A 22,347-nucleotide genomic window follows, 5' to 3' on the forward strand; every position below is an offset into this window, starting at 1 on the left:
GCAAAGGCAACTTCACCTTACATCCATTTTTTTCTTCTTGTCCTACTATATCGATCATCGTCTACAATAATTGGTCATGTATTGAATTCACAGTTAACAAGAACAAAGTAGGGGCATATAAACTTCCGAGACATAGCTGAGTTGGTTACGACGGAATAGACTTGCAGAAGAGGACAAAGGTTCGAATCTCGGCAAAGTCGAACAATATCTTTCTCCGTCGTGATCAACTGTAGTTTTTTGATTTACCTCCTCACAGATGGTCGTGGATCGACCGTGTGAGGGCGCTGGGGTGGCGGATTTCACCTTTTTACAGAAGAAAAAAATATGGACATACAAAAGTTGGAAAGTAAAAGTGGAAGCTAATGATCGTGTGTGAGCAACACATTTATTGTCAGTACAAAAGAAAAAAGTATAGGCATACAAAAGTTAAAAAGTAAAAAACGGAGGCTAATGACCGTGTGCAAGCAACACGTTTATTGTCATCGTCATTAAAGATGTCACTATTTAAGAGGTCATTAATTATGTGGTAATACATATCCTTAGGAAAGTTGACAAAACGGTCTAACTTATGGTGTGAGCATATCAAGTAGAATAAATGCCTTTTTTCCTTTATTTTAAATGGAATTAGAAAATAAAAAAAATATTTATTTATGTCTTTTCATGTATTTTATCTTAATTTTTATTTTTTTAAAAAAATCACTTCCTAAATAAATAAAGAATTTTATTTGATTGTTGTACAAATACTCTTTCTTAATCCATCAGATAGCCTATCGAAGTAGAAACAGATCTTAAATTCAATCCACCTCCTTAATTCTCTACATAAAAATTCATCTTAATTTTAATTTCTAGATTTAAAAAAATGAGGCATGCACAGGTTTAAAAAAAAATGAAATTTCCCCCTCAATGAGAAGGAAGACCTCTTTTCGGGTCAAATCTAAAGAAATAACTAAACGTCAAGTCAAGTGTGAAGCAAAGGGACTCTGTTCAAAGTCAAGTCGATAAATCAAAGTATTCAAAGAAACAAATAAGACCTTAATTAATGCGAAATTTCCAACAACCACAACCTATTCAACTTCACGCAAAACGCACTGGAAATTTCATTATTCAAGTTTATGTTTAAATATTTATGTTGCCCCAATAAATTTTGTTCGAATATTTTTATACAAATTTAAAAAGAGTATCTTTTGATTTTCGTCATTAAATTAAATGCAATAGATTCCACGTGAAATGTGCACAGTGGGGACACTAATTTGTTCATATACAAATAGTCCATGAATAACTTGAGAAGGTAATCTTTACACATTCCTTTTCTAGGAAAACCCTTCGCCCGTACTGGCAATTGACGTGGGGTCCGTTGTCAGTGCTCACAGGTAAAGTAGAGTCACGATCAATCGAGTACGTATACAAAAGTTTTTTTATTCGTAACGACCCTATTTTTTTCGGATAATTAAAAGCGTTCGTCGCTTGTAACTGTATGGTTTTTTCACTGTGGCTTCGTCGCGGTCTCGCCTCCGCCCTATAAAGGGAGGGCAGATCGGGCGTCCTCCTCAGCGATTCGGGTAGCGGTGGAGTGGGATTCGCCATTGGAGCTCTGCGTTAGAAGCTCCTTGCTTCATCCTTGCGCCGATTTCTTAGGTTTGTGCTCTCGGAACTTCTCTCGCACTTCTGGTTTTGTGTGTGTGTGTGTTTTTGTTTTTTGCTTTCGAGATCTGGGAAAGACCCGGCGATCCTGAAGAACGCCGTGGTTTTGATCCAATGCGTCCGTAAATCTGATTCATCTTGCTTTCTTTTTTCCTTAAGTCGACGCGCTTGGTTCTTGGAATTTTAAGGAAAAGGGAAGAGGAATTCTTCTTCGCTTTTCATTTTTCATTTTTCTTCTAAAGAGTTAATTTGTTCTCGCAAACATTATTGACTTGTGAATGAAGGATCATGTGCGCGTTGAATGGTAACTTCCGGGGAGGAAACTATTATTGTTGGAGGTAATTGATTGCATATGAACTGGGTTTATTAACTCATAGGATAGTGATAGATTATTCTTTTCTAGTTTGGTTAGGATTGAGTTTGTAAAAATTTCTGTTTCCATGTATTGCTCACTGTTCTATCAATAATTTAGTCTATCTTGTCGAGGGCTGTCGACATGGAGTTATTGAATCAGACAAAGACAATGGTCTGGCTTGATTAGTCTGTTTGTGTATTGTTCCTATCGTTTCGGATGATCATCGGATATTTGACCTCGGCGTAGATAGAGTCACCTAAAACCCATGAGTAACAGAAGCGGATAGCGCTCCTGTAGAACTTCAAAAAAAAAAAAAAATTATGAGAACGGAGACCAAGGGTATCTTAACTTGGCTCAGTCGCTTTGACGCTTAAGTGGATCTGTCGACCATAGATGGAGAAGGAATGCAAAAAGTGGAGGATGGCAATTGTGTGTGTATGCGTATTTGTGCTCGTGGGAAGTAGAACTTATATAAAACATCAGAGGAGATGTTCCATCGACGATAAGAAGAATATCTCATCGTCACGGTAGTTGAATGTTCTATCACCACGTTTAGCATGGTACACCATATTGTATTAATAGGGTAAATGAGCTATCATCAAATACTTTATTGTTCCATGTGTCCTTCCGATGACGGTCCAACAAGCTGAGTGATGGGGTGAAGGAAATAGTGATGATGAAGTAGGACTACCTGGGTGAGAGTGCAGACTTGGTTAGGCTGAACTAACTAAGGAGTCGACCGAGAGATCGACATCTGACTAGGAAATTAAGTAGTCAATCGAGCATTGAGTAGATCATGGAGTTGAGCGGGGGTTAGGTTACAGAGTCAATCTGACGCCAAGTCAATTAGGAGTCGGACTCAAAGGGCGAAGCTCGAGTGGGCGCCCAGTCAGGCATGATGTCGACCAATTAGGGAGTCGAGTGCGAGATTGATCGTGGACTTAAAGTCGGGCACTGAGTTTAGAGCTCAAAGCTCGGGGTCAGGTACAAAACTGAGCTAGTCGGTCATAAAGTCAGACATTATGTCCGATGTGTTACCTCCACCTGAACTAGGTTTTGACTTTCTTGATCAAGACATACCAACCTCTAACATGCACCGTGTCAAACTGAGCAGGAGGCAGTATATCAGACACAAACTAGACTTGACCCATACCTAAACCCCTGGGTTTATTTTCCTAAATAAAATAATAAAAAATTTTAAATATATTTTAAAAATAGAAAAATAAAAAAAGAAAACCCATAGAAATACAAAAAATTGTATATTTTAAACTATTTTCTATTATTTTTTGGTCGATATATAAAATGTATTATTTATATTTTAATTATAATTTTTTATTTTCTGAATATAATGTAGTTTTCTGGGCGTATCGATTCTTAACATGTTTTGCTTTTGTTTTCTGCAGGATCTTCAGTCACGAATACACCGGAAGGTTAAGTGCAGATGGCTTACAGCCTCGGTGTCTGCTCCTGTGCTCCGGCAATGGGCAAACCTCAAGAGAAAGAACCACCCTCAAATTCTAGCACATTTGGTGTCGCCGAACCAGCACGATCGTCGGACGCCTGCTTCGACTGCAATATCTGCTTCGACTGCGCGGTAGAGCCTGTCGTCACGCTCTGTGGCCATCTCTACTGTTGGCCTTGCGTCTACCAATGGATGCAATTCGAAAGCATCTCGCATAAGCAGTGCCCCGTGTGCAAGGCCCGTCTCTCCCAAGACACCCTTGTCCCGCTCTACGGCCGCGGACGACTCCAGCAGACTGCAGCCAAGGGAGATTCTGATGTACCACAACGTCCAACACCCCGCATGCCCTATGATCATGCTCCATTCTCTCATCCAATGCAGCATCAGCTGCAATTCCACCAAGACAACAGACATGTCTCAGGTTCCTTTGGGCTTGGCGGCTTCGTTAGCGTCGATCCCCCATTTGTTTCGGGCATCCACGGAGGAAGTTTGTACCATGAGCAATCTTACTATCTGACACTGAATGGGAGCAGCACCAGGCTTAGGCAGTTGATGCATTTGGAATGCTTCCTGCATCAGATATGGATCTTCCTCTTCTTGTGTGTTGTAGTATGTTTTCTGCTGTTCTAGTTGATTTCTAGAACACATTTTGTTTCTAAACAAGTACTATTTGGAGTGGTAGAAGATCATGTTGATATCAGTCAACATGTAGATTGTTAACCAATTTAAGGAGATTGGAGAGGGTTAATGTCTGTTTGTTTTTGCATGAAATGGCTTCTCTATGACACTTTTTTCTGAGAACTCGATCTCTTCTATTCCCCGCATCGCCGAGAACCCTCCACTTCCTCTTCCTCTGTTAGCTCTCGATCTCTTCTCCCACTCGGCTTCTACCTTCTCAGTTCGATTCTGGAGCAAGCTAGGGGTTCGTCTTTGGTGGGATGGCGAGGTGGGCGAAGAGTTGCTTGCAGTCGCTACTGAAGCTGGTGCAATCGCTGATTGGGTTGGCGGGGATGGGAAAGATCCTTTATTCACAAGGACGTCGACGACGGTTCCTCCTCCGGCGTTGATTCCTCGCCCCCGTGGTATGTCCAACTTAAACTTCTCCTGGTGTTCTCCCTTCATCGTTGTTGTTCTTTGTTTGGTTGCGATGTATGTTGATTTGGTAGGTGATCCTTGATGGTAAAGGAGAAGCAGTTGAGATTGTTTACTCGTATAGTTTCTACATAGAATCACACTGCAAATGCAGGTTTTCACTGTTCAGTTCATTCACGGTTAGGTGGATCGATCGTACAGGGCGCATTACTCAGACGAGGTGCAGTTCTTAGCAGACTCTTGGGACGTAAGGGATGAATGAGCGGAAGTGCACATGAAGGGGAAGAGTGTGAATAATCCATAAGCGTAACATGTTTTGATTTGATGAAGTATGTACTCACATAACAAGGTGTCTTTTGATCGAATTGTCTTGGCTTTTTCCTTGGAACTTCGAAATTGAATAGGCTCGGTGTGGACTAATTTGGGGATGAGTGACCACCATGAAAGCTCCTTGTTCCATGAGGTCAATAGTATAAGAAGCCGGAAACATTTTGCTATTACCAATTCATTATTTTCTTGTTCTCAATAATGTCGAATGGAAAATATAAACGTTTATTAATTTAGCATTAATTCGGTGTTTTGTTGGTCTAACCCATCAAATTTCCGGTTCGAGTTGCGACACCACTATATATTTTATTTTTACAATTTCTAGCTTCTTCTCCCTTTTTTCAAAACTTGTTTATAATAAATCCTTCAGCCGGATAAGCCACGACCCGCGGGCCAAATTTCCTTCCACCGTTCCAAGCACTCCGAGACTCACTTACATGGCGCTCGGTATCCACTCAGCTGGTTACTGCGGCGCCACCCACCGCCTCTCCGGTTCATCCAAGACCAGGTGGCGGATCGCGGCCGCTGCTACTCCAGACGGAGCAACGGAGGCTGAGATTAGGGTCTGCGTCAACCGGACCTGCGGGCGGCAGGGATCCCGGGAGATCCTTACCGTTCTCTCCTCCATATGCCCTCCAGGCGTATCTGTGGCCTCCTGCGGCTGTCTCGGTCGGTGCGGAGCCGGCCCCAACCTCGCCGTCCTCCCCGCGGGGGTCCTGATCGGCCACTGCGGCACCGCCGCCAAGGCCGCCCATGTCCTGTCGGAGATCTGCGGACCGGGGTTCGATCCGCAAAGGAACCTCGAGGCGCTTGCTCTCAGGAAGAAGGCGGAGGACGCGCTCGAGAAGGGGAACGCCGCCGAGGCCGAGTCGCTCCTCTCCCAGGTGAGAGAGTGAGAGAGAGAGAGAGAGATTCTATGTGAAGGTTCGATTAGGGTTTATAAGGGGTAGAAAATTTTGAGAATTTCGTTTTCTAACCAGCTTTTTTTAGCTTGCAGGCCATTGATTTTGAGCCTTCTGGTGGTTTGCATATCATATACAAAAGCAGGTTTGCGTATATTGAGATGGTTGATATTATAATTCATTTCTGCTCATCCATTTTGGTGCATTTCTTTACTTCTTTGTTGATCAGAATTTGGTGTACTCTTTACTTAGATCTTCAGCGAGATTAACAATGGGAGATAAAATTGGTGCTCTTGAAGATGCTAAAAGATCTTCTCTTTTAGCTCCTAATTTTGCACAGGTAAATTTGTTTCACGGTTGGCTTATTTCCCTACTGTTTCAAGCATCAATGTGCCAAAACAGACGAGCCTCAAATATAGTTCCTGAACAGATTTCTTTGATCTTGATCTTGTTTTCAACCAGAAATTTGATTAGATCTGCCTTACTATACTTGAAACGAGAGCAAGATCTAGGATATTGCACAAGTTCGAATGAAAAAAATTTATGAGCACTACTGAGAATTCAAGTTCATTAGCTAGCTCACTCAAATTTTTTCTAGGTTTGTCCTTCATTATAAGTTGTTGGTACTTATAATGAAACAAAGGGTTTGGTACAGTAGTAAAGAAAGTAGATATCAATGGTGTGCCTTTTGTTTTACTGCACCACACCCTTCAGCCAATTTTTTTTCATTATAATGTTTAATTCATTTTGACTTTCGATTAAAGGATTCCATATTAACTCATTTTATATATATATATATATATATATATATATTTAAAATCTCTACTTTTATAATTTGTTAGAAAATATCAGGTCGGCTACTTCCAATACCAATCCAACTTGGGTGATTTGTATATGTATTGGTCAATTTTGCCATCCATTGATTCCAACCAAAATACAGTCACTATTCTTGTTTTGATGGAAAATTTTGGTTTAACTAGTTGATTTGAGTTGGTAACATGGTATGTTTAAATTTCATTGAAACCATAACCATCTAGTTAAATTACACAGCTTAATTAATTCTGCCTAGAAAAATGCATCCTTAAGATTTGTTGTGTCTATTGTTTATAAGGAGTGAAAACTTGCTAATTCTGAAGTTTCTAAGATAAGAAAGCAATCGAGTTTCTAGAGTTTGGTTTTCAACAGCATTTTGAACTTCTATGACATGATTGCAAGGTAGAGAAGCAACTGATGAGGAGTGTCATTGTATGGCTTTAGTGCGATATGCATCGTCCCTGATGCGCTTAGCTAGTATTCTTTGTTTATCTAATGTTATTGTGCAATTTTTATCGCCAAAGTTCATTCACTGACAAGACATCAATGTTGTGCACTTACGTTGGCTCGTAGGCATACATATGCGAAGGTGATGTACTATTGGCAATGGAAGAATGGGATGGTGCAGAGAAGGCATATTCAGTCGCTTTGCAGCTTGATCCTTCGCTTCGCCGCTCCAAATCTTTCAAGGTTCATCTCCTTCCTCTCCAAATGCAATGGTTCAATCATAAAACTTGACATTGCTTAAACATTTCTCCATTTTTGCACAATATCCATTATGCAGGCTCGGGTCGCAAAACTCCAGGAGAAACTTGTAGCTTTAGATGCTTCATCTTGATTTCAGCTATAGAGCATACCTCGACCACATTTGGTGAGAGGGAGGATAGTGTCCTTGTACATCGTCTAGGGGGTTTAGGTTGCTTGTGAGAAACTCGATTCTTATTTACAATCTACTTGATTTTTATGTGAAAAAACATATGTAAATCAAAGGACATTGTATGCGTTATAAGTTGTATTTGCAAATAGGCACGTATCAATTACTTGATAGTCTAGATAGAAGTTTGAATATGCCTTAAATCAAGTTTTGTTGCATCATAATGCTCACGGCTTCTTTGGAACTCCATCTTGAGACGCCACTCGCGGCTGGCTGGCCATGGCACAGCCTTCGCTCAGTTCAAGCGAATGCTCCGAGAAGGCGTGGTTCCCGACGAGCACACCTATCCTCTCCTCCTCAAAGTAGTCTCCGATCATGGCGGCATCGACCTGGGTCAAATCCACGCCCAGATCTGGAAGTTTGGGTACACCTCCGACTCGTTCGTTCGGAATTCTCTGGTATCTGCGTACGCCAAGCGCGGCCGTTTACCCCTCGCCCGCAATCTGTTCGATGAAATGCCCACGAGAGACCCCGTCCCTTGGACTGCGTTGATGCGCGGTTGCATACAGGAGAGTCAACCGTCTAATGCTCTGGAACTCTTTCACAAGATGAGATGTTTGGGCGTTGAGATCGATGAGGTGGTTATCGTCAGTGTGCTCAAGTGCTGCGGACTGCTAGGGGACGTCTGGCTTGGCATGTGCGTGCATGGTTTCTACATCGCGTGTGGGAGAGTGAAGTGGGATGTGTTCATTGGAAGTGCTCTTGTGGATATGTATGCTACGTGCGGGCGTTGCGATGATGCAAGACGTCTGTTTGATGAAATGCCTTACCGAAATGTGGTCACTTGGAGCACCATGGTTGCTGGATACGTTCAGTGCAATAGACCGGCAGAAGCTCTACGCTTGTTCCGTGATATGCTCGTCGAAGGTGAAACACCAAACGAAGTTACCGTCGTCAGTGCTTTGACGTCCTGCGCGCAAATGGGGGCTCTGGTTCAAGGGAGGTGGATCCATGGATACCTGAAGAGAAGCAAGCTAGAAACAAACTCATTCGTCGGGACGGCACTAATAGATATGTACTCGAAATGTGGATGCATAGACGAAGCTGTTGCGGTATTTAACTGCTTGCCGCACAAGGATGTATACCCATGGACTGCCTTGATCAATGGTTTGGCAATTCATGGATGTGCCATGGAATGCTTGGATCTCTTCTCTCGGATGATAAAGAATGGAGTGCAACCCAACGAGGTTACTTTCATAGGTGTTCTTGCTGCCTGTTCTCATCGGGGACTTGTAGATCAAGGCACATACCATTTCAACTCTATGCTAACAGATTACGGTGTGGAACCTAGGATGGAGCACTACGGCTGTATGGTCGACCTCTTTGGGCGCGCAGGGCTGTTCGAGGAAGCATTGAATTTGATTCGAAGGATGCCTCTTGAGCCGAGTGGTGCAGTGTGGGGAGCTCTGCTGAATGCCTGCATCATCCACAGAAACTACAAGTTGGGTGAAAGAGTAGGACAGCATCTGGTTAAATTGGAGCCGGATCACAGTGGCAGATATGCTCTCTTGGCTAACCTCTACTCTCTTTCTCAGAAGCGGGGTAGTGATGCTAATCTAAGGAAAGCCATGAAGGGGGGAGAAGGTTGGAGAAGATCAGAGGGTCCAGTTGGATCGAAGTCGATAGCGCCTTTCATGAATTCATTGCCACGGACGTGGCACATCCAGAGTCCAAGGAGATATATCGAACTTTGGACGAGATAAGCACTGTGATGAAGCTCGAAAACTAAGTTGCTGATAGTTGTTTGCTTCTAGATGAGCTGCATTTGTGATATCCAATTCAATTGCTCAAGAGGAGGAAGATGAAGTCTAAAAGGAGCAACGACATGTTAACTTTATGATTTCACGATAAGTTTTGTTATTTTATTGTTTTTTTTCCTTTTTTAGCATTTAAAATTGTTCATTTACTGCTTATATTTAGTCTTCTCACACAGCGGTAGGACAATGAAGGATACACGGAATATTCCTTTTATGGCTCAGGAATCTTCACGTCCGGATTCCTCATCGGCTTCAGCCACATGTCGGCCATTATCCTCGACGACAAGCTCCACACTGCCTCCTTCCCCGCCGCCGTCGCTGCCTTCTTCTTCCCCGCCTTCCCCAGCCCGTACGCCACCAGCCACTGCCTCGCGGTCAGCCTCTGCCTCTCCCCGTCCCACCCGCTCCGCCGCGCTCCTCCACCCGTCCTCACCCGTATCCCTCCCAAGTGCAAACTCCCGACCTTATATTTTGCCTCCTCCTCCTCTTCCCCTCCTCCTACTGCCAACTTTGAGGCCTGGATCACCACGATAGCCGGAGCTCCCACTGTCTCGTACCGCCGCAGCGGATCCCTCAGCTGCACCACCACCAGCATCGTCACCGACTTCGCTCCGGCGAGAGCCGATTCCCACCCTTCCGGCGGAATCGCCGAGTCCAACGGGTGTTTCTCCGCTTTGTTCGGGAGGACAGCGGAGACCTCGAAAGGGGCTTCCTCCTCCGCCATCCCCGCCTGGATTTTTAGGGCTTCCACAGTCATCGCCTCGATCTTCTGCAACGCGAAGGCCAGAATCTCCTCCGCAGCCACCGGCTCTTCCCTCGCATTCCAAATCCCCGTCAAGATCCTCTCTTTCCGGCCATCGCCCAGCGCTGCCGCCATCGTCTTCAGCAACGCCACGGTCTTGGCTGCGCTGGAGCTCGCCCCCTCCTTGCTCCTCCCGCTGATGATCGACGACGCCATGCCCTCGAACGCTATCTGCTCCGCCGTCTTCCCCATCAGCTCGTCCATCGACGTCAAAGACTGCAACTTTGCGCCGAGTTCCTCTACACCGATCGAAGCCAGCTTTTGAAACAGATCGAATCCACTGGTGAGATTCTGATCACCGAGGATGAACGGCTTGGAGATCTGCATTGCCAGCTTCGGGGTCTCCTTTCTTGCCACCGGCGCGTCGAACGGATTGGTGGCGGCCAAGTACCCGCCATCCCGCGTCTGCACCACGGAACCCAAACCTTTTCCGAGGTCGGAGACGTAGACGCCCTTATCGCCGGCGTCGTTGCCCTTTCCTAGCTCTGTTTCTGGTTGAGGAATTTTATCGAACAGATTGAATGCTTGCTCCTCCTCGTCCTCGAGCTCGAGCAATTGAAGGAATTCTCTCGTCACCGCGTCTTCCTCAGCGTCAAGTGGCTGGGACTCACCTTCTTGCTCTTCCTTCGAGGGGTTGATCTCGTCTTTGATCATCAATGACTCGAGAGCTTTGATCTGCTGAGCGATGGCGTCGAGCTCAGTGAGGCGGTTGAGGTGAGCGCTGTCGTGCACCACCTCTTTGACCACTTCGCTCGACGCCGCCGACGCTGCCTCCACGGACTGGGCTTCCTCCTCCTCTTCCTCTGTTTCATTCCGCTGCTCTTTCTCTCCCTGTATCTCTTTCTCTCCCTGTATCTCGATTCCTTTATCTACGACTTCAAAATCCGGGAGGTCGAGGTCGTCGGGATTTTGAGGCGCGGCCGGCGGCGGGGCCTGTGGCGTGGGGTCATCGAGGCTGAACTCTTCGATCTCGTTTGGATCGACGGCTGAAGACTCCGTCGTTGTCACAGGTCTTTCCGACTCCGTCCTAGTGATCTTTGGGCTCGAAACGCTGAAGGAGGACTTGGTCTTCTTGCGAGCGAAGGAGAAGGAAGACTCCTTGCCCTTGCTCCGGCCACCACCGCTCTCCGGTTGCTTGTATAGCCCGACGCCGCCGTCCTCCATAATCTGGAAGCTCAACTTGACGACGAGCTCGCCTCCCTTGGCCTTTCCGGCAAGAGGGAAGCTCGAGTTCCACTGCCGCACCCGCGCCCCTTCGAAGCTCTTCTCCATGGACTCCTTCACCATCTGGCTCAGGTCTACCGTGATCCGCCCGAAGTCGAGCTCGGGTGCGTCGATCGCCATCGCGGAGATTAAAAACGGCCGGGGCTCGAACTTGAGCGGCCTCCCAGAGCAGTAGACGTGGCAGCGGACGAAGAGCGTCTCCTCGAAGTCGGCGGCACCCTGCAGCACCCGCGATGGCATCGTCTGCAACGCGCCCTCCTTGGTCTCCTTCTTGCGGACGGAGACCAAGAGGCGGAGGCCGTTCATGGACGCCGGCAGGCCCTGGATCGCCACGACCTCCACGGAGAAAAGGCAACTCAGTCGCTGCATTCCGATGTGGGACAGCGCGCGCATCGGCTTCCATCCCCATATCCCCTTCTTATCCGCAGCCTCCGTCGCCGCCGGCAGACTCTGCTGCTTCGCCGGCGGACGGCGGTCGTCCGCGTCCCCATGTTCTGCCTCGTTCTGCGACTTGGGGCGAGAGCGCCAGGGGGACATGGACATGCGGCGGGACCGGGGCCGAGGCTCGGAGGGTGCGGGGGCCGTGCCCGCATCTCCGGAGCTGGCAGCACCGCCGCGGGGAAGAACGAGTGAGGCGGTGCGGCGGGCGGTGTGGGACTGGTACATGGTGTGGGTGAGCGCGTCGAGCTCGTGGAGGAGCTGCGCGTTGGAATCTTTGCCGCCGGCGGCCATCGGAGAAGCAATCAAATTCTGGTGGAGCTGCTGCTGCTGCGATAAGCTAACAAGAGGGAAGAGAGATTTTATGGCTAGCAGGCGCCATTGATCTTGAGGCTAAGGTTTTGGACGCTTGCTCAGCAACGAATGGAGGAGAGTCGAGAAGAGCTTGCGTTCGAAATGGGCCGACGAAGTCCTCGGACTGAGACAGGGTTTCCTTGCCAAGAAGGAAGAGTGGCCGTTAATAACTTACGATTCAGAGATTGAAAACGTGGAGGCAGATAACTGAGGGGTCCATGTCCATCTAATGGGTAGCGGTATCATTGAGAAACAAGATACCAGAAGAAGATACACGCACAAACAATATCATCTATTTTATTGCGTAAAAGGTATTTTAAATATTAAATTACAAATGAGATAATGTTTTAATATTATCTCATTTGTTCTTTAAAATATTTTCTTTTTATTTTTAAAAACCTATATTTACTTGTGAAATAAAATTCATATTTCTAATTTCTGTTTTATTGATCGTGCTTAAGTTAAAAGAAATTTGATTTAAATTTTATGTTTATTTTAATAAGTTAAAATTTTTAATGCCATTGTTTTAAAGGTACAGAAATGTAGGTAAGAAAATATAATGTTTTCGATAATAAAAGCCAAAAATATTCATTAATAAGCAATAAAAATAACAAGAAAATAAAGCAAACCATCAGCCGGTCCCCGTTAAAAATAAAAATGGTAGGTGCGTCATAACACACACTTTCACAGATCAATGGAAAATAGTAAAGTAAAATCGAAATTCATTTGGGACCTGAATGGAAATATGCCGATCCGATCTCGAGGCGGGATCAGGTCAACCGGCACCATTCCAGAATCTTCCCGACGACGGCCTCCGGAAAAGCCATCGCCGCGGTGCACTCCGCCAGCACCGCCTCGTCCGTCCTGCTCCTGAGGATCGGCGGGAAGAAGAGCCAGAAGCCCGTCGCCGCTACGAACCCCAGCGTCAGCGGCGTCGCCACCGGCGCAGGCAGTCGCCACCCCAACCGCCGGGCCACCTCCTCCGCCACGACGCAGACGGCGTGAATCTCGAAGAACGCCGTCGCCTCCCCGGTGGGCGGTGCAAGGGTCATGTACCAGAACATGAACTCGTGCATCAGTCCGGAGACTAAGAAGGTCGCGAGGACGCCGGCAGGGCGGCCGCATCGGTTGCGGACGGGGAGATAGACCGACGGACGGAGGATGGCGGAGACCATGATGTTCCAGCGGCGGCCCCAGAAGTCGGTGAGGGAGGTGGAGAGGTAAGGCGCGTCGAACTGCGGCTCCAGCTGGAGGGCCTGCGGGAGGAGGAGCGACGCGACGACGGCGGCCGCGGCGAGAACCAGCTCTAGGGCGAGGTACATGTGGATCGAGTAAATGGCGAGGAGCAGGTAAGGATGGATCGTGTCTTTGAATCGGTAACAGGAGATGAGAACGGAGAGGAGGGCGGCCTTGGCGGCGGAGGGGAGGAAAAGGGAGGTAGTGGTCGGGTTTTTAGGTTTTTGTGGCGATTGTTGGTGGACCAGCTTGACCGGGAGGGTGGCGGAGGCGAGGAAGGTGAAGAAGGGGAGGTCGGCGGAGAGCGGACCGGAGCCGGCAGAGAGGAGGAAGAGCTTGAACAAGGCGAGCCAGGCGAGGAAGAAGGCGGAGATGCTGCGGAGGTGAACGGTGGAGAAGTGCATCGGGAGGAAAGAGAGGAGGCAGATAACAGGGAGGAGGAATAGGAACCGGAGCCAGCCGGGTTTTGTCAGGGAGGCGATGAAGCGGGCGCCGGCCATCGCCGCGATCACCCACAGAACCACCTTCCCCGCCGCCTTCAGCTCTTCCATCTCTACTCCGCTGACTTCTCTAAACGTAGCATGTCTCGTGTCGCAGGTTCATGGCATCTATGTCATTGAATTGGGCCCGAATTGAGCCCTATGGAGGTCGTGCTGAAGAACCCGGTCTAAACATAAGGCTTGGATTGGCCCGTTTCTTCTCGCTTCTTCCGGATCCCTCGTCCCTTCCTCTTCCTATGTTTGGCGAACGGCGGCAACCTCCTTCCCTCTTGACGACGCCTACGGGAGACAGCAGCGGGGAGCTTCTATGTTCTCTCGTGTTTCCATTGGCGGCATGGAACGAGCGATTCCATAACCCGATATCCGACGGAGGTAGGATCCTTTGTATCAGATTCTTCTTGTTCATTGGTTTTTGTTGTGCGGAAGTATTTCGATCGGATTGCCTTCATTGTGAGGCTTGTACTTGGTTTTGGATCCAGTCGATTGATTTTGGATGGGGCTGTGCACCGATTTGATGGATTAGCGTTCCATATTCTCGATCCAGTGTATTATTCTGCCTTGTTTCAGCAAAAAAAAAAAAAATTGTTTGATTTGGTTGTGCTTGTTACTCGACGTTTACTGTGTTCATGATTAGATGTATGATTTCATTTTGTTACTTTTGCTAGAACTGATACGTTTATGCATCATATAGAAGATAGTATATTGTCCTCTTAAACCAACATTTCATATGTATTGTAATGTAGGTCACTATGTAGGCATTAAATTTGGACAATTTGTGTACTCCTAGAAGAAATAGATGTTGCAGTTATACTCGCAATTATCCAACTATCGTGTTGCATAATAACCATTATATCAGATAATTGTGGATATATATCTCTCTTTGATTCAAGTGTCTAAGAACAAAACTTTGTAAAGTATGCTGTTATAAAACCTCGTGATATATTTTTTGCAAATACTAAACATTTTCTAGTTATGGTTTTCAACTTTTTATATATGAAATGAAGTATGCTCTTCATCACTGCTTGAATTTGACTGCTTTTATGGGTCCATTCGTTCATATATGGCAACAGTCGTGAATGGCCATTCACAGAATGTCAACTCTAAATATATGTGCATGATGAAGAGAATTACATTGTGTTTGCGCTCTTTGTTGAACTACAAATCACAAGTAATAACCGTAAGGGTTCAGTTGCATTGCACAAATTTGAGTTGAGAATGTTAACAATTGAAGTTCTTTTTTTGGTGACAGGATGACCATTCCCATTCCCACCTAACTGAACAGTTCAAACAACATACCATCCACAGAGTTTACAGCAGTCTTACTTCTGGTGTCCCTAACCCAAGTTCTGGAAGAATAGAGGTGCCAATAGCACGCGATTCTAATAATAGGATCCGAATGGTCGCTGTTTCTGGTTTAAATAACAGTAGGCACGCACGCTATGCTGCTAGTAGGTGATTGATGTTGCTCCCGGGGCATAGCTGAGTTGATTACGCAGCAGACTTGCAGAAGAAGGCAAGGGTTCGAATCCTGACGAAGTCAAGCAATACTCTCCTGCGTCGTGACCAACTGCAGTTTCTCGATTTATCTCTTCACAGATGGTCGTGGGACCAACCGTGTGGAACCGCTAAGGTGGCGGATTTCACCTTTACAGAATAGTAGGTGATTGATGTTCTTTTCGGTTATATTGAGAATGTTGTTTCCATTGTTTTTTTCTATATTATGAAATAAAAACGAAAGACCTCCCTTCTTTACCCTAACCAGAGATTGGATAAAGGGTAAGTTATGATCCTTTTGCATTCAATGTAGTGTTGATATCCAAAGTAGAAAAAAGTTAACTTTCTGATTGGTTGGTCAGTATATTCAACTAGATAAACATAGACTATTAAATAGATTGTTTTTTTTTTTTGAAATCTTTACAAGGGCATTGTTTGCCTAAAGAAAATTAGAAGCCTAGATGTTAGCCAAGGATGCACTTGGTTAAGACATTTTTAGCTCCATTTACAACTTTTTTTCTCGGTGGTAGGTCCTTTTCCACTCATGATAGTATAAGGGATTTGATTGGTTTGGTGAAGAAGATTGTAGTATTTCTGCAAAGTGTTTTCAACCTCTGGTTTGTTGCCTTCTGCATTGATGTTTTGTCTGAGTGTTCCAATTCAACATTTGTTTTGGAGTTTCCATTTTCTTCCAAACTAGTATTCAATTAAAATGGATTTGAATTAAATTGAATTAAATTTTTTTAAATTAATCAAATTGATTGAATTTTTAAATAAAAATCAAATAAATTAGATCGATAAAATATTGATTAATTTTATTTTTGATATAATTAATTAAAATAATTAATTTTTTAAATTTATTAATTATTTAAAATTTTAAAAATTATTTTTTTATTTTAATTAATTTGATTTATTCAATTTAATTGAATAAAAAATTTTAAAATTGAATTAATTAATCAAATTAATTGATTTTTTTAAAAATAATTCAATTAAAAATTTTAATTTAATTTATTTATTCAGTTTAATTAAATTTTCGCTCATTTGGATATTCGGCTTTTGCTCAGATGAGAAATTATTTGAAAATGCCGCCTTCAGCTATTCCATCTCTACTCTTCCTCTCGTATCGCAGGCTTCTTATGGCATCCATATCATTGAATCGGACCTGAATTGAGTCCGATCGAAAGCCGTGCTGAAGAACCCGGTCTAAACATAAGGCTTAGATCTGCTGAAGAACCCGGTCTAACAGGCTTAGACCGGCCCATTTCTTCTCGCTTCTTCCCGATCCTCCAATGTTGGGCGACCGGCGGCAACCTCCTTCCCTCTTGACGACGCTTACCGGAGACAGCAGCGGGGAGGTGAAGTGGCAGTGAGATATATTACCAATTTCTTCTATCTCTTCTTTGTTCTCTCGTGTTTCCATCAGCGCCATGGAGCGATCGATTCCATAACCCGATCTCTAACGGAGGTAGGATCCTTTGTATCAGATTCTTCTTGTTCATTGGTTTTTGTTCTGCGGAAGTATTTCGATCGGATTGCCTTCATTGTGGGGCTTGTACTTGGTTTTGGATCCAGTCGATCGATTTTGATGGGCTCGATCCTGTGTATTATACTGTCTTGTTTCAGCAAAAAAAAAAATTGTTTGATTTGGTTGTGCTTGTTACTCGACTTTTACTGTGTTCATGATTAGATGTATGATTTCATTTTGTTACTTTGGCTAGAACTTATACGAATATGGTGTAGTTGATAAGTCATGTTCGGGCATATCTATTGCCAGTAGATTGACCTTGGGGTGGCACGTTCCTTAAACCAACTAGGAGATTGTGGCGCGGAGATGGAGAAAGGTTTCTTCGACATTCAAATCCTTCTCATCATAGTGGCTGCAGCCTTTTTCTTCATTCAGGTATGTTGATATTTTCATCTCGTTCATCTGTGATGCTGATCTTGGCGCTTGACCTGGCGCTGGCTGTAGCCTAGTAAATTGGAACTGCTCTACCTGCATGAATACATTCTCATTGAGCAAATTAAGCCATCTAAATGAATTTTTATTTCAGACAACTGCATCTTATATTACTCTTATAATGACTTTACTTATTGCAATAATAGCTCTGGTTTTAATTTTGCCCATAATTTCATATGCATCATATATCAGAGAGTATATTGTCCTCCTAAACCAACATTTCATATGTATTGTAATGTAGGACACTATGCAGGCATTAAATTTGGACAATTTGTGTACTCCTAGAAGAAATAGATGTTGCAGTTATACTCGCAACTATCCAACTATCATGTTGCATAATAACCATCATATCAGATAATTGTGCATATATCTCTCTCTTTGATTCAAGTGTCTAAGAACAAAACTTTGTGAAGTATGTTATTATAAAACCTCGTGATATATTTTTATAAATATTAAACATTTTCTAGTTATGATTTTCAACGTTTTCAACTTTTTATATATGAAATGAAGTATGCTCTTCATCACTGCTTGAATTTGACTACTTTTATGGGTTTCATATATGGAAGTATGGTCAGTTTAAGGGCACTGATCATCTCTTGACTTTGACAATCTTTCTATCCATGCTGGCTGAACAGGTACATGGTTTCACAGCAGATTCTTCACTTGGACAAGGAAACTTCCAGCAACCAGAGGAGGTAACCCAAAATCAACATATCAGATTCACCTTCATTACATACATTTACTGGTTTTAGTAATCTTTGTCCTGTCACAGAATATTTATATAGCTGTATCCTATGTGGACTCTTCTGGTAAATTCCGAACTCAGAAGGTTGACTCAAAGACCTTATCGTCATCCTGGGTCTGGGAGAGTTCAGTTGATGGAAATCTTAGCCAACAAATTATTGGACAGGTGCTCTTTTTATTTTCCTGGATATGTTTGAAGTGTGCTTTTTTATTTCTCTCATTTCACAGAAGTACACAATCTCCTACATAGAATCATATACACTGTTCTTATGTTGGGTGTAAAGCTCATACCAGCAAGCTGCAATTCCAATTTTTTTTCCCAAGATCAATTTTGCTCTAAATTCTTGGCGGAAAAAAAAATGATCAACTATTCACAACTTTGTTAGATCTTTGCAAACCATATTTTGCTCTTGTTCAAATTTTGAAATTAAATCATGTTCTAAAGCTTTTCTACTATATTCTAGACCTTATTTTGCTCCAGCCACTTTCTCCATTTCAGCAAATCCACCATGTTTCAAATAATGATAATCAGAAAGAATCAGGAAAGTACGAGAAAATGAAATAAAACATATAATTGATATTGCACATTTAACTTGTATATCTACAACTTTCCAAAGTTTTCGGCTGAAAGCCTGAATATTTTTTGTAAAAACATAGGTATTTATTTGTGCAATCAATTTTGTACGTAGATTAATAGATATAACACAGCTAATTTGTTACAGTTGCTTGTTAATATTTTTCTGACAGACATATAGGCCTTCTCTATTTTAGTGCCATGAATTATGTATGGAGCTTCACTTTATTTTTGTTTTTTTTTTGTGTTCACAACGGCCATGATAGTCTGTTGCTTGCGATTTAGTGATCTCCATCAGTGGATGGCCATAATATTATCAGGAAAAGAAGGCATTTTGGACCTTAATGGGCCCATCTTGGGAAATTTACAGAAAAGATTGTGCTAGAAAAAGACTGATATGATCTCATTTATTCTGGCTTTAATTAGTTAAGATCAGTTTAGTCTCATATTCTGTTGAACGGGGAAGTTGCAGAATGATTATTGAGGCTAAAGTTAGGTATTGGATTCCACTGCTAGATATTACTTTGACATCTCCACCTCAAGGAAGCTTGATGCAGGATCAATCTTGGTGTATGTGGAATTTTCTTTCAATTATTTTTGAGTTTGCATTCATTTATCATTTCTAATCCAAATTGAGGAGTTAATTTTTTTGCTAGAAACTGATGGCGTTAATGAACACACAATTAGATCTGTATATACTTGGCTTTCTTATTCTCACCAGATTTGTTCTCTGACTAAAAATCCATATAATATTAGAATGTATTTCACTATCATACATATCTTTGAATATATGCCCCAATATTTATCTCATCTTGCTTTTTAAATATGATTTACTAATTTCTATGTTTGTCAGATCCCAGAAAAGTTGACTGAACACGCTATGAATGTCACTGAAGAGAGTGTTCATCCTCCAACTTACTATAATCAACCATCCAAACCTATAGATCCAATCAAGCTTAGACGTCTGGTAAAATAATTGATCACACCTAATGCTATTAGTTATTTTGCTATTGAAGGCATGGTGTTTTTTGACTGCAGCGATTGCGGGAAAAAAGGAAGGAACAACGAATTGCAGATCTTGTTCATATGAGCAAAGACACTGAAATGCAGATGCAAAAAGCAGCCATCCGACGTACACAAGAGTTCATCAACACAAGAAAGTCATGGTATAGCATATGGAGGAAAGAATATTTTAATCCTCTCTCTGATTCCACTCTTAAACTGATGAGAGATCAGATTGTAATGGCTAAGGTGTATGCTAGTGTTGCTCGTTCCACTGGAAAACTCGACCTTTATGATTCTCTGATTAGACACATCAAAGAAAGTCAACATGCTACTCGAAATGCAAATTCAGATTCTGAGCTGCAGGAGAGGTATTCATAATTCTCGTTTACAAGTAACTTATTTATCATCCATTCCCCTAATGCGGTTTCAAATTTTCTATATTTAGTGCTCTTGAACAAGCAAAAGCTATGGGCTATGTCCTGTCTGATGCAAAAGACAAGCTACACGATGGTGCTGTTATCACAAGAAAGTTACGGACTATGCTTCAATCATTAGAGGACGCCATAAACACAGTTAAGAAACACAGTACATTTTTAGTTCAGCATGCTGCAAAGACAATGCCCAAACCGGTCCATTGTCTATCTTTACAACTTACAACTGATTACTTCATGAGCAACAATATTAACAAAGAAGTATCAGACGGGAAGCTCGAGGATCCCTCGCTTTATCATTATGCTATATTCTCCGATAATGTGCTCGCTACCTCAGTAGTTGTCAACTCTACTGTTATGAATGCTAAAGAACCAGAGAAGCATGTGTTTCACATTGTCACAGACAAACTAAACTTTGCAGCCATGAAGATGTGGTTCATTGCTCATCCCCTGCCGGCATCTGTTAATGTGGAAAACATCGATGAATTCAAGTGGCTTAATTCCTCCTCCTGCTCTGTTCTTCGCCAACTCGAATCTGCCAGAATCCAAGAGTACTACTTCAAAGCGACTCATCCATCATCTCTTTCTGCTGGAAATGAAAATCTTAAGTACAGGAATCCCAAGTATTTGTCAATGCTTAACCATCTAAGATTCTACATGCCGGAGGTTTATCCTAAACTCGACAAGTTACTTTTCCTCGATGACGATATTGTGGTGCAAAAGGATCTGACACCGCTCTGGTCCGTAGATATGAAAGGAATGGTCAATGGTGCAGTTGAGACATGCAAAGAGAGCTTTCATCGGTTTGATACCTATCTCAATTTCTCAAACCCACTAATATCTCAAAATTTTGATCCTCAAGCATGTGGGTGGGCCTTTGGGATGAATATATTCGACCTAAAGGAATGGAAGAAGCGGAATATCACTGGAATTTATCATTTCTGGCAGGATTCGGTAAGAACTATTACCTTTCCCTACATTCACTGCTAACATTGATATTCAAATTAATGATCTCTTCAGGAACAATTGTTTTTTTTCCCTTTCCTCATCAGATACTGCATTTTCTAACTAAATGGGGAATTACTTTCTATGTTTCTTTAGAACGAGGACCGTAAACTGTGGAAGCTCGGGACACTGCCACCGGGACTGATTACTTTCTACAATTTGACATTACCGTTGGATCGTAGTTGGCATGTTTTAGGGCTTGGGTATGATCCAGCCATAAACCCTTCAGACATAGAGAATGCTGCTGTCATTCACTATAATGGCAATTACAAGCCATGGTTGGATCTTGCCTTTACCAAGTACAAGATGTATTGGTCCAGGTATGTTAATGTTGACAATTCATATATTAAAGAATGCTATGCTTACTGATGATGTGAGGAGCAATATTAATAGTTCTCTCTCTCTCTCATTGTTTTTTAATGATCGTCTTTGTTAGCTTCAATTTTATCTCCATTCGTTGTGACACAATCGCCTAATTCTAGTGCAGTAATTGCTGCTTCATGAACTCATTACATTGGTTTATGTATGGTAATCTGATCCTTGTATTATATATTCAAAACGTTGTTCTAATTTTTTTTTAAAGATAGTTAGAATGCCTTTAAATTTTGTTTACTTTGTTAATAATACCCTTTAACAGTTGACATTGTGACTTTGTAAACTAAAAGTAATGTTATATCACCATTTGTTATACAAATGGTGTTATTGGTTAGGGGTGACTTTCCTGGTTTTAAAATTTTAGAGAGTGTTTTGAAAAATTAAGTGAATCGTAGAGGGTAAAATGAGCTTTTCTTCTCTAGTTATTAAGCGAGAAAATAATTTACAAAACCCTGATATGTTCCTATTTGAATTTGTATCTGTAAAAGTGGTCATATAAGCTTATCCACCTTAAGACGACCACTTGCGATTGATCTCTTCCTGATTCCATGAGCCTTAAATGAGGTGCTTCGTATCAGCAAAACCTTCACATGAAATTCAGAATTTTAAAATGATTCATCACGATCTGAATAGCTGAATAGGTAATATACACTAGCTCAATTACCAAGTTGAATTAAATTTAATAACTAATATATGTATTTGTGGGAAAATGAATAAATTCTATATTTTTATATAGTTTTGTTAAATAATTTTGACCAAGGAATTTTTTTCTATGTTTGGTCATTTTGACCAAGTTAAATTCACGGCGCGAACTATACAGCTGCCACATGGAGGCTACAATTTGCGACGTCGTTGCAAACTAGTGCAGCCTCACTGCGTGGGTGTAAATGAGTGGAGTCGTTTATGAGGTATTCGAATTTTGGTT

General features: G+C 42.9%; 6 protein-coding genes across 8 annotated transcripts; 4 read left to right on the forward strand and 2 right to left on the reverse strand.

Moving 5' to 3' along the window:
* Positions 1 to 1,498: 1,498 nt before the first annotated feature.
* On the forward strand, positions 1,499 to 4,142 carry LOC141823118 (E3 ubiquitin-protein ligase RMA1H1-like). The gene is made up of 2 exons (XM_074710388.1): positions 1,499 to 1,635; positions 3,400 to 4,142. The coding sequence occupies exon 2, from the start codon at positions 3,438 to 3,440 to the stop codon at positions 4,086 to 4,088; it is 651 nt and encodes a 216-aa protein (XP_074566489.1). The 5' UTR covers positions 1,499 to 1,635; positions 3,400 to 3,437; the 3' UTR covers positions 4,089 to 4,142.
* Positions 4,143 to 5,249: 1,107 nt separating this feature from the next.
* LOC141824208 (uncharacterized) lies at positions 5,250 to 7,633 on the forward strand. Its single transcript, XM_074711448.1, has 5 exons — positions 5,250 to 5,761; positions 5,875 to 5,924; positions 6,032 to 6,119; positions 7,166 to 7,282; positions 7,377 to 7,633. Exons 1-5 carry the CDS (start codon positions 5,315 to 5,317, stop codon positions 7,428 to 7,430), a joined length of 756 nt encoding a protein of 251 aa, XP_074567549.1. The 5' UTR covers positions 5,250 to 5,314; the 3' UTR covers positions 7,431 to 7,633.
* Positions 7,634 to 7,705: 72 nt separating this feature from the next.
* LOC141823686 (pentatricopeptide repeat-containing protein At1g50270-like) lies at positions 7,706 to 9,317 on the forward strand (the record flags this gene model as incomplete). Its single annotated transcript, XM_074710950.1, is given in 2 exon segments — positions 7,706 to 9,100; positions 9,103 to 9,317. Coding segments are annotated over 2 exon segments (1,548 nt in total), but the record flags the coding sequence as incomplete, so codon positions are not given.
* An 89-nt stretch (positions 9,318 to 9,406) lies between these two features.
* LOC141824209 (protein PLASTID MOVEMENT IMPAIRED 1) lies at positions 9,407 to 12,066 on the reverse strand. The gene has a single exon (XM_074711449.1). The coding sequence runs from the start codon at positions 12,039 to 12,041 to the stop codon at positions 9,495 to 9,497; it is 2,547 nt and encodes an 848-aa protein (XP_074567550.1). The 5' UTR covers positions 12,042 to 12,066; the 3' UTR covers positions 9,407 to 9,494.
* A 648-nt stretch (positions 12,067 to 12,714) lies between these two features.
* On the reverse strand, positions 12,715 to 13,907 carry LOC141824210 (putative long-chain-alcohol O-fatty-acyltransferase 4). Its single transcript, XM_074711450.1, has one exon. It carries the CDS (start codon positions 13,886 to 13,888, stop codon positions 12,872 to 12,874), a length of 1,017 nt encoding a protein of 338 aa, XP_074567551.1. The 5' UTR covers positions 13,889 to 13,907; the 3' UTR covers positions 12,715 to 12,871.
* Positions 13,908 to 16,597: 2,690 nt separating this feature from the next.
* On the forward strand, positions 16,598 to 21,419 carry LOC141824211 (putative galacturonosyltransferase 3). 3 transcript variants are annotated; one of them, XM_074711451.1, is made up of 8 exons: positions 16,598 to 16,796; positions 17,050 to 17,231; positions 17,924 to 17,983; positions 18,061 to 18,198; positions 19,460 to 19,573; positions 19,645 to 19,979; positions 20,057 to 20,996; positions 21,144 to 21,419. In XM_074711451.1, exons 2-8 carry the CDS (start codon positions 17,163 to 17,165, stop codon positions 21,414 to 21,416), a joined length of 1,929 nt encoding a protein of 642 aa, XP_074567552.1. In that variant the 5' UTR covers positions 16,598 to 16,796; positions 17,050 to 17,162; the 3' UTR covers positions 21,417 to 21,419. The 3 variants fall into 3 exon arrangements, with proteins under 3 accessions (XP_074567552.1, XP_074567554.1, XP_074567553.1); XM_074711453.1 differs by having other exon boundaries at positions 17,106 to 17,231; XM_074711452.1 differs by having other exon boundaries at positions 17,109 to 17,231.
* Positions 21,420 to 22,347: the final 928 nt, after the last annotated feature.

The sequence above is a fragment of the Curcuma longa genome, chromosome 3 (genome assembly GCF_044706935.1).
Source record: "Curcuma longa cultivar G26 ecotype Majalengka, Jawa Barat chromosome 3, ITB_CL_G26_1.1, whole genome shotgun sequence".
In the NCBI taxonomy this organism is placed as follows: Eukaryota; Viridiplantae; Streptophyta; class Magnoliopsida; order Zingiberales; family Zingiberaceae; genus Curcuma; species Curcuma longa.

What these genes read in the sequence shown, in the direction of transcription:
- LOC141823118 (XM_074710388.1), top strand. Translation starts at nt 3,438, where the DNA reads ATGGCTTACAGCCTCGGTGTCTGCTCCTGTGCTCCGGCAATGGGCAAA.
- LOC141824208 (XM_074711448.1), top strand. Translation starts at nt 5,315, where the DNA reads ATGGCGCTCGGTATCCACTCAGCTGGTTACTGCGGCGCCACCCACCGC. An exon ending in TAGCTCCTAATTTTGCACAG is followed by an intron (nt 6,120 to 7,165) that starts GTAAATTTGTTT and finishes GTTGGCTCGTAG; the next exon opens with GCATACATATGCGAAGGTGA. An exon ending in GCCGCTCCAAATCTTTCAAG is followed by an intron (nt 7,283 to 7,376) that starts GTTCATCTCCTT and finishes TCCATTATGCAG; the next exon opens with GCTCGGGTCGCAAAACTCCA.
- LOC141824209 (XM_074711449.1), bottom strand. Translation starts at nt 12,041, where the DNA reads ATGGCCGCCGGCGGCAAAGATTCCAACGCGCAGCTCCTCCACGAGCTC.
- LOC141824210 (XM_074711450.1), bottom strand. Translation starts at nt 13,888, where the DNA reads ATGGAAGAGCTGAAGGCGGCGGGGAAGGTGGTTCTGTGGGTGATCGCG.
- LOC141824211 (XM_074711451.1), top strand. Translation starts at nt 17,163, where the DNA reads ATGGAGAAAGGTTTCTTCGACATTCAAATCCTTCTCATCATAGTGGCT. An exon ending in GCCAACAAATTATTGGACAG is followed by an intron (nt 18,199 to 19,459) that starts GTGCTCTTTTTA and finishes TATGTTTGTCAG; the next exon opens with ATCCCAGAAAAGTTGACTGA. An exon ending in CAATCAAGCTTAGACGTCTG is followed by an intron (nt 19,574 to 19,644) that starts GTAAAATAATTG and finishes TTTTGACTGCAG; the next exon opens with CGATTGCGGGAAAAAAGGAA.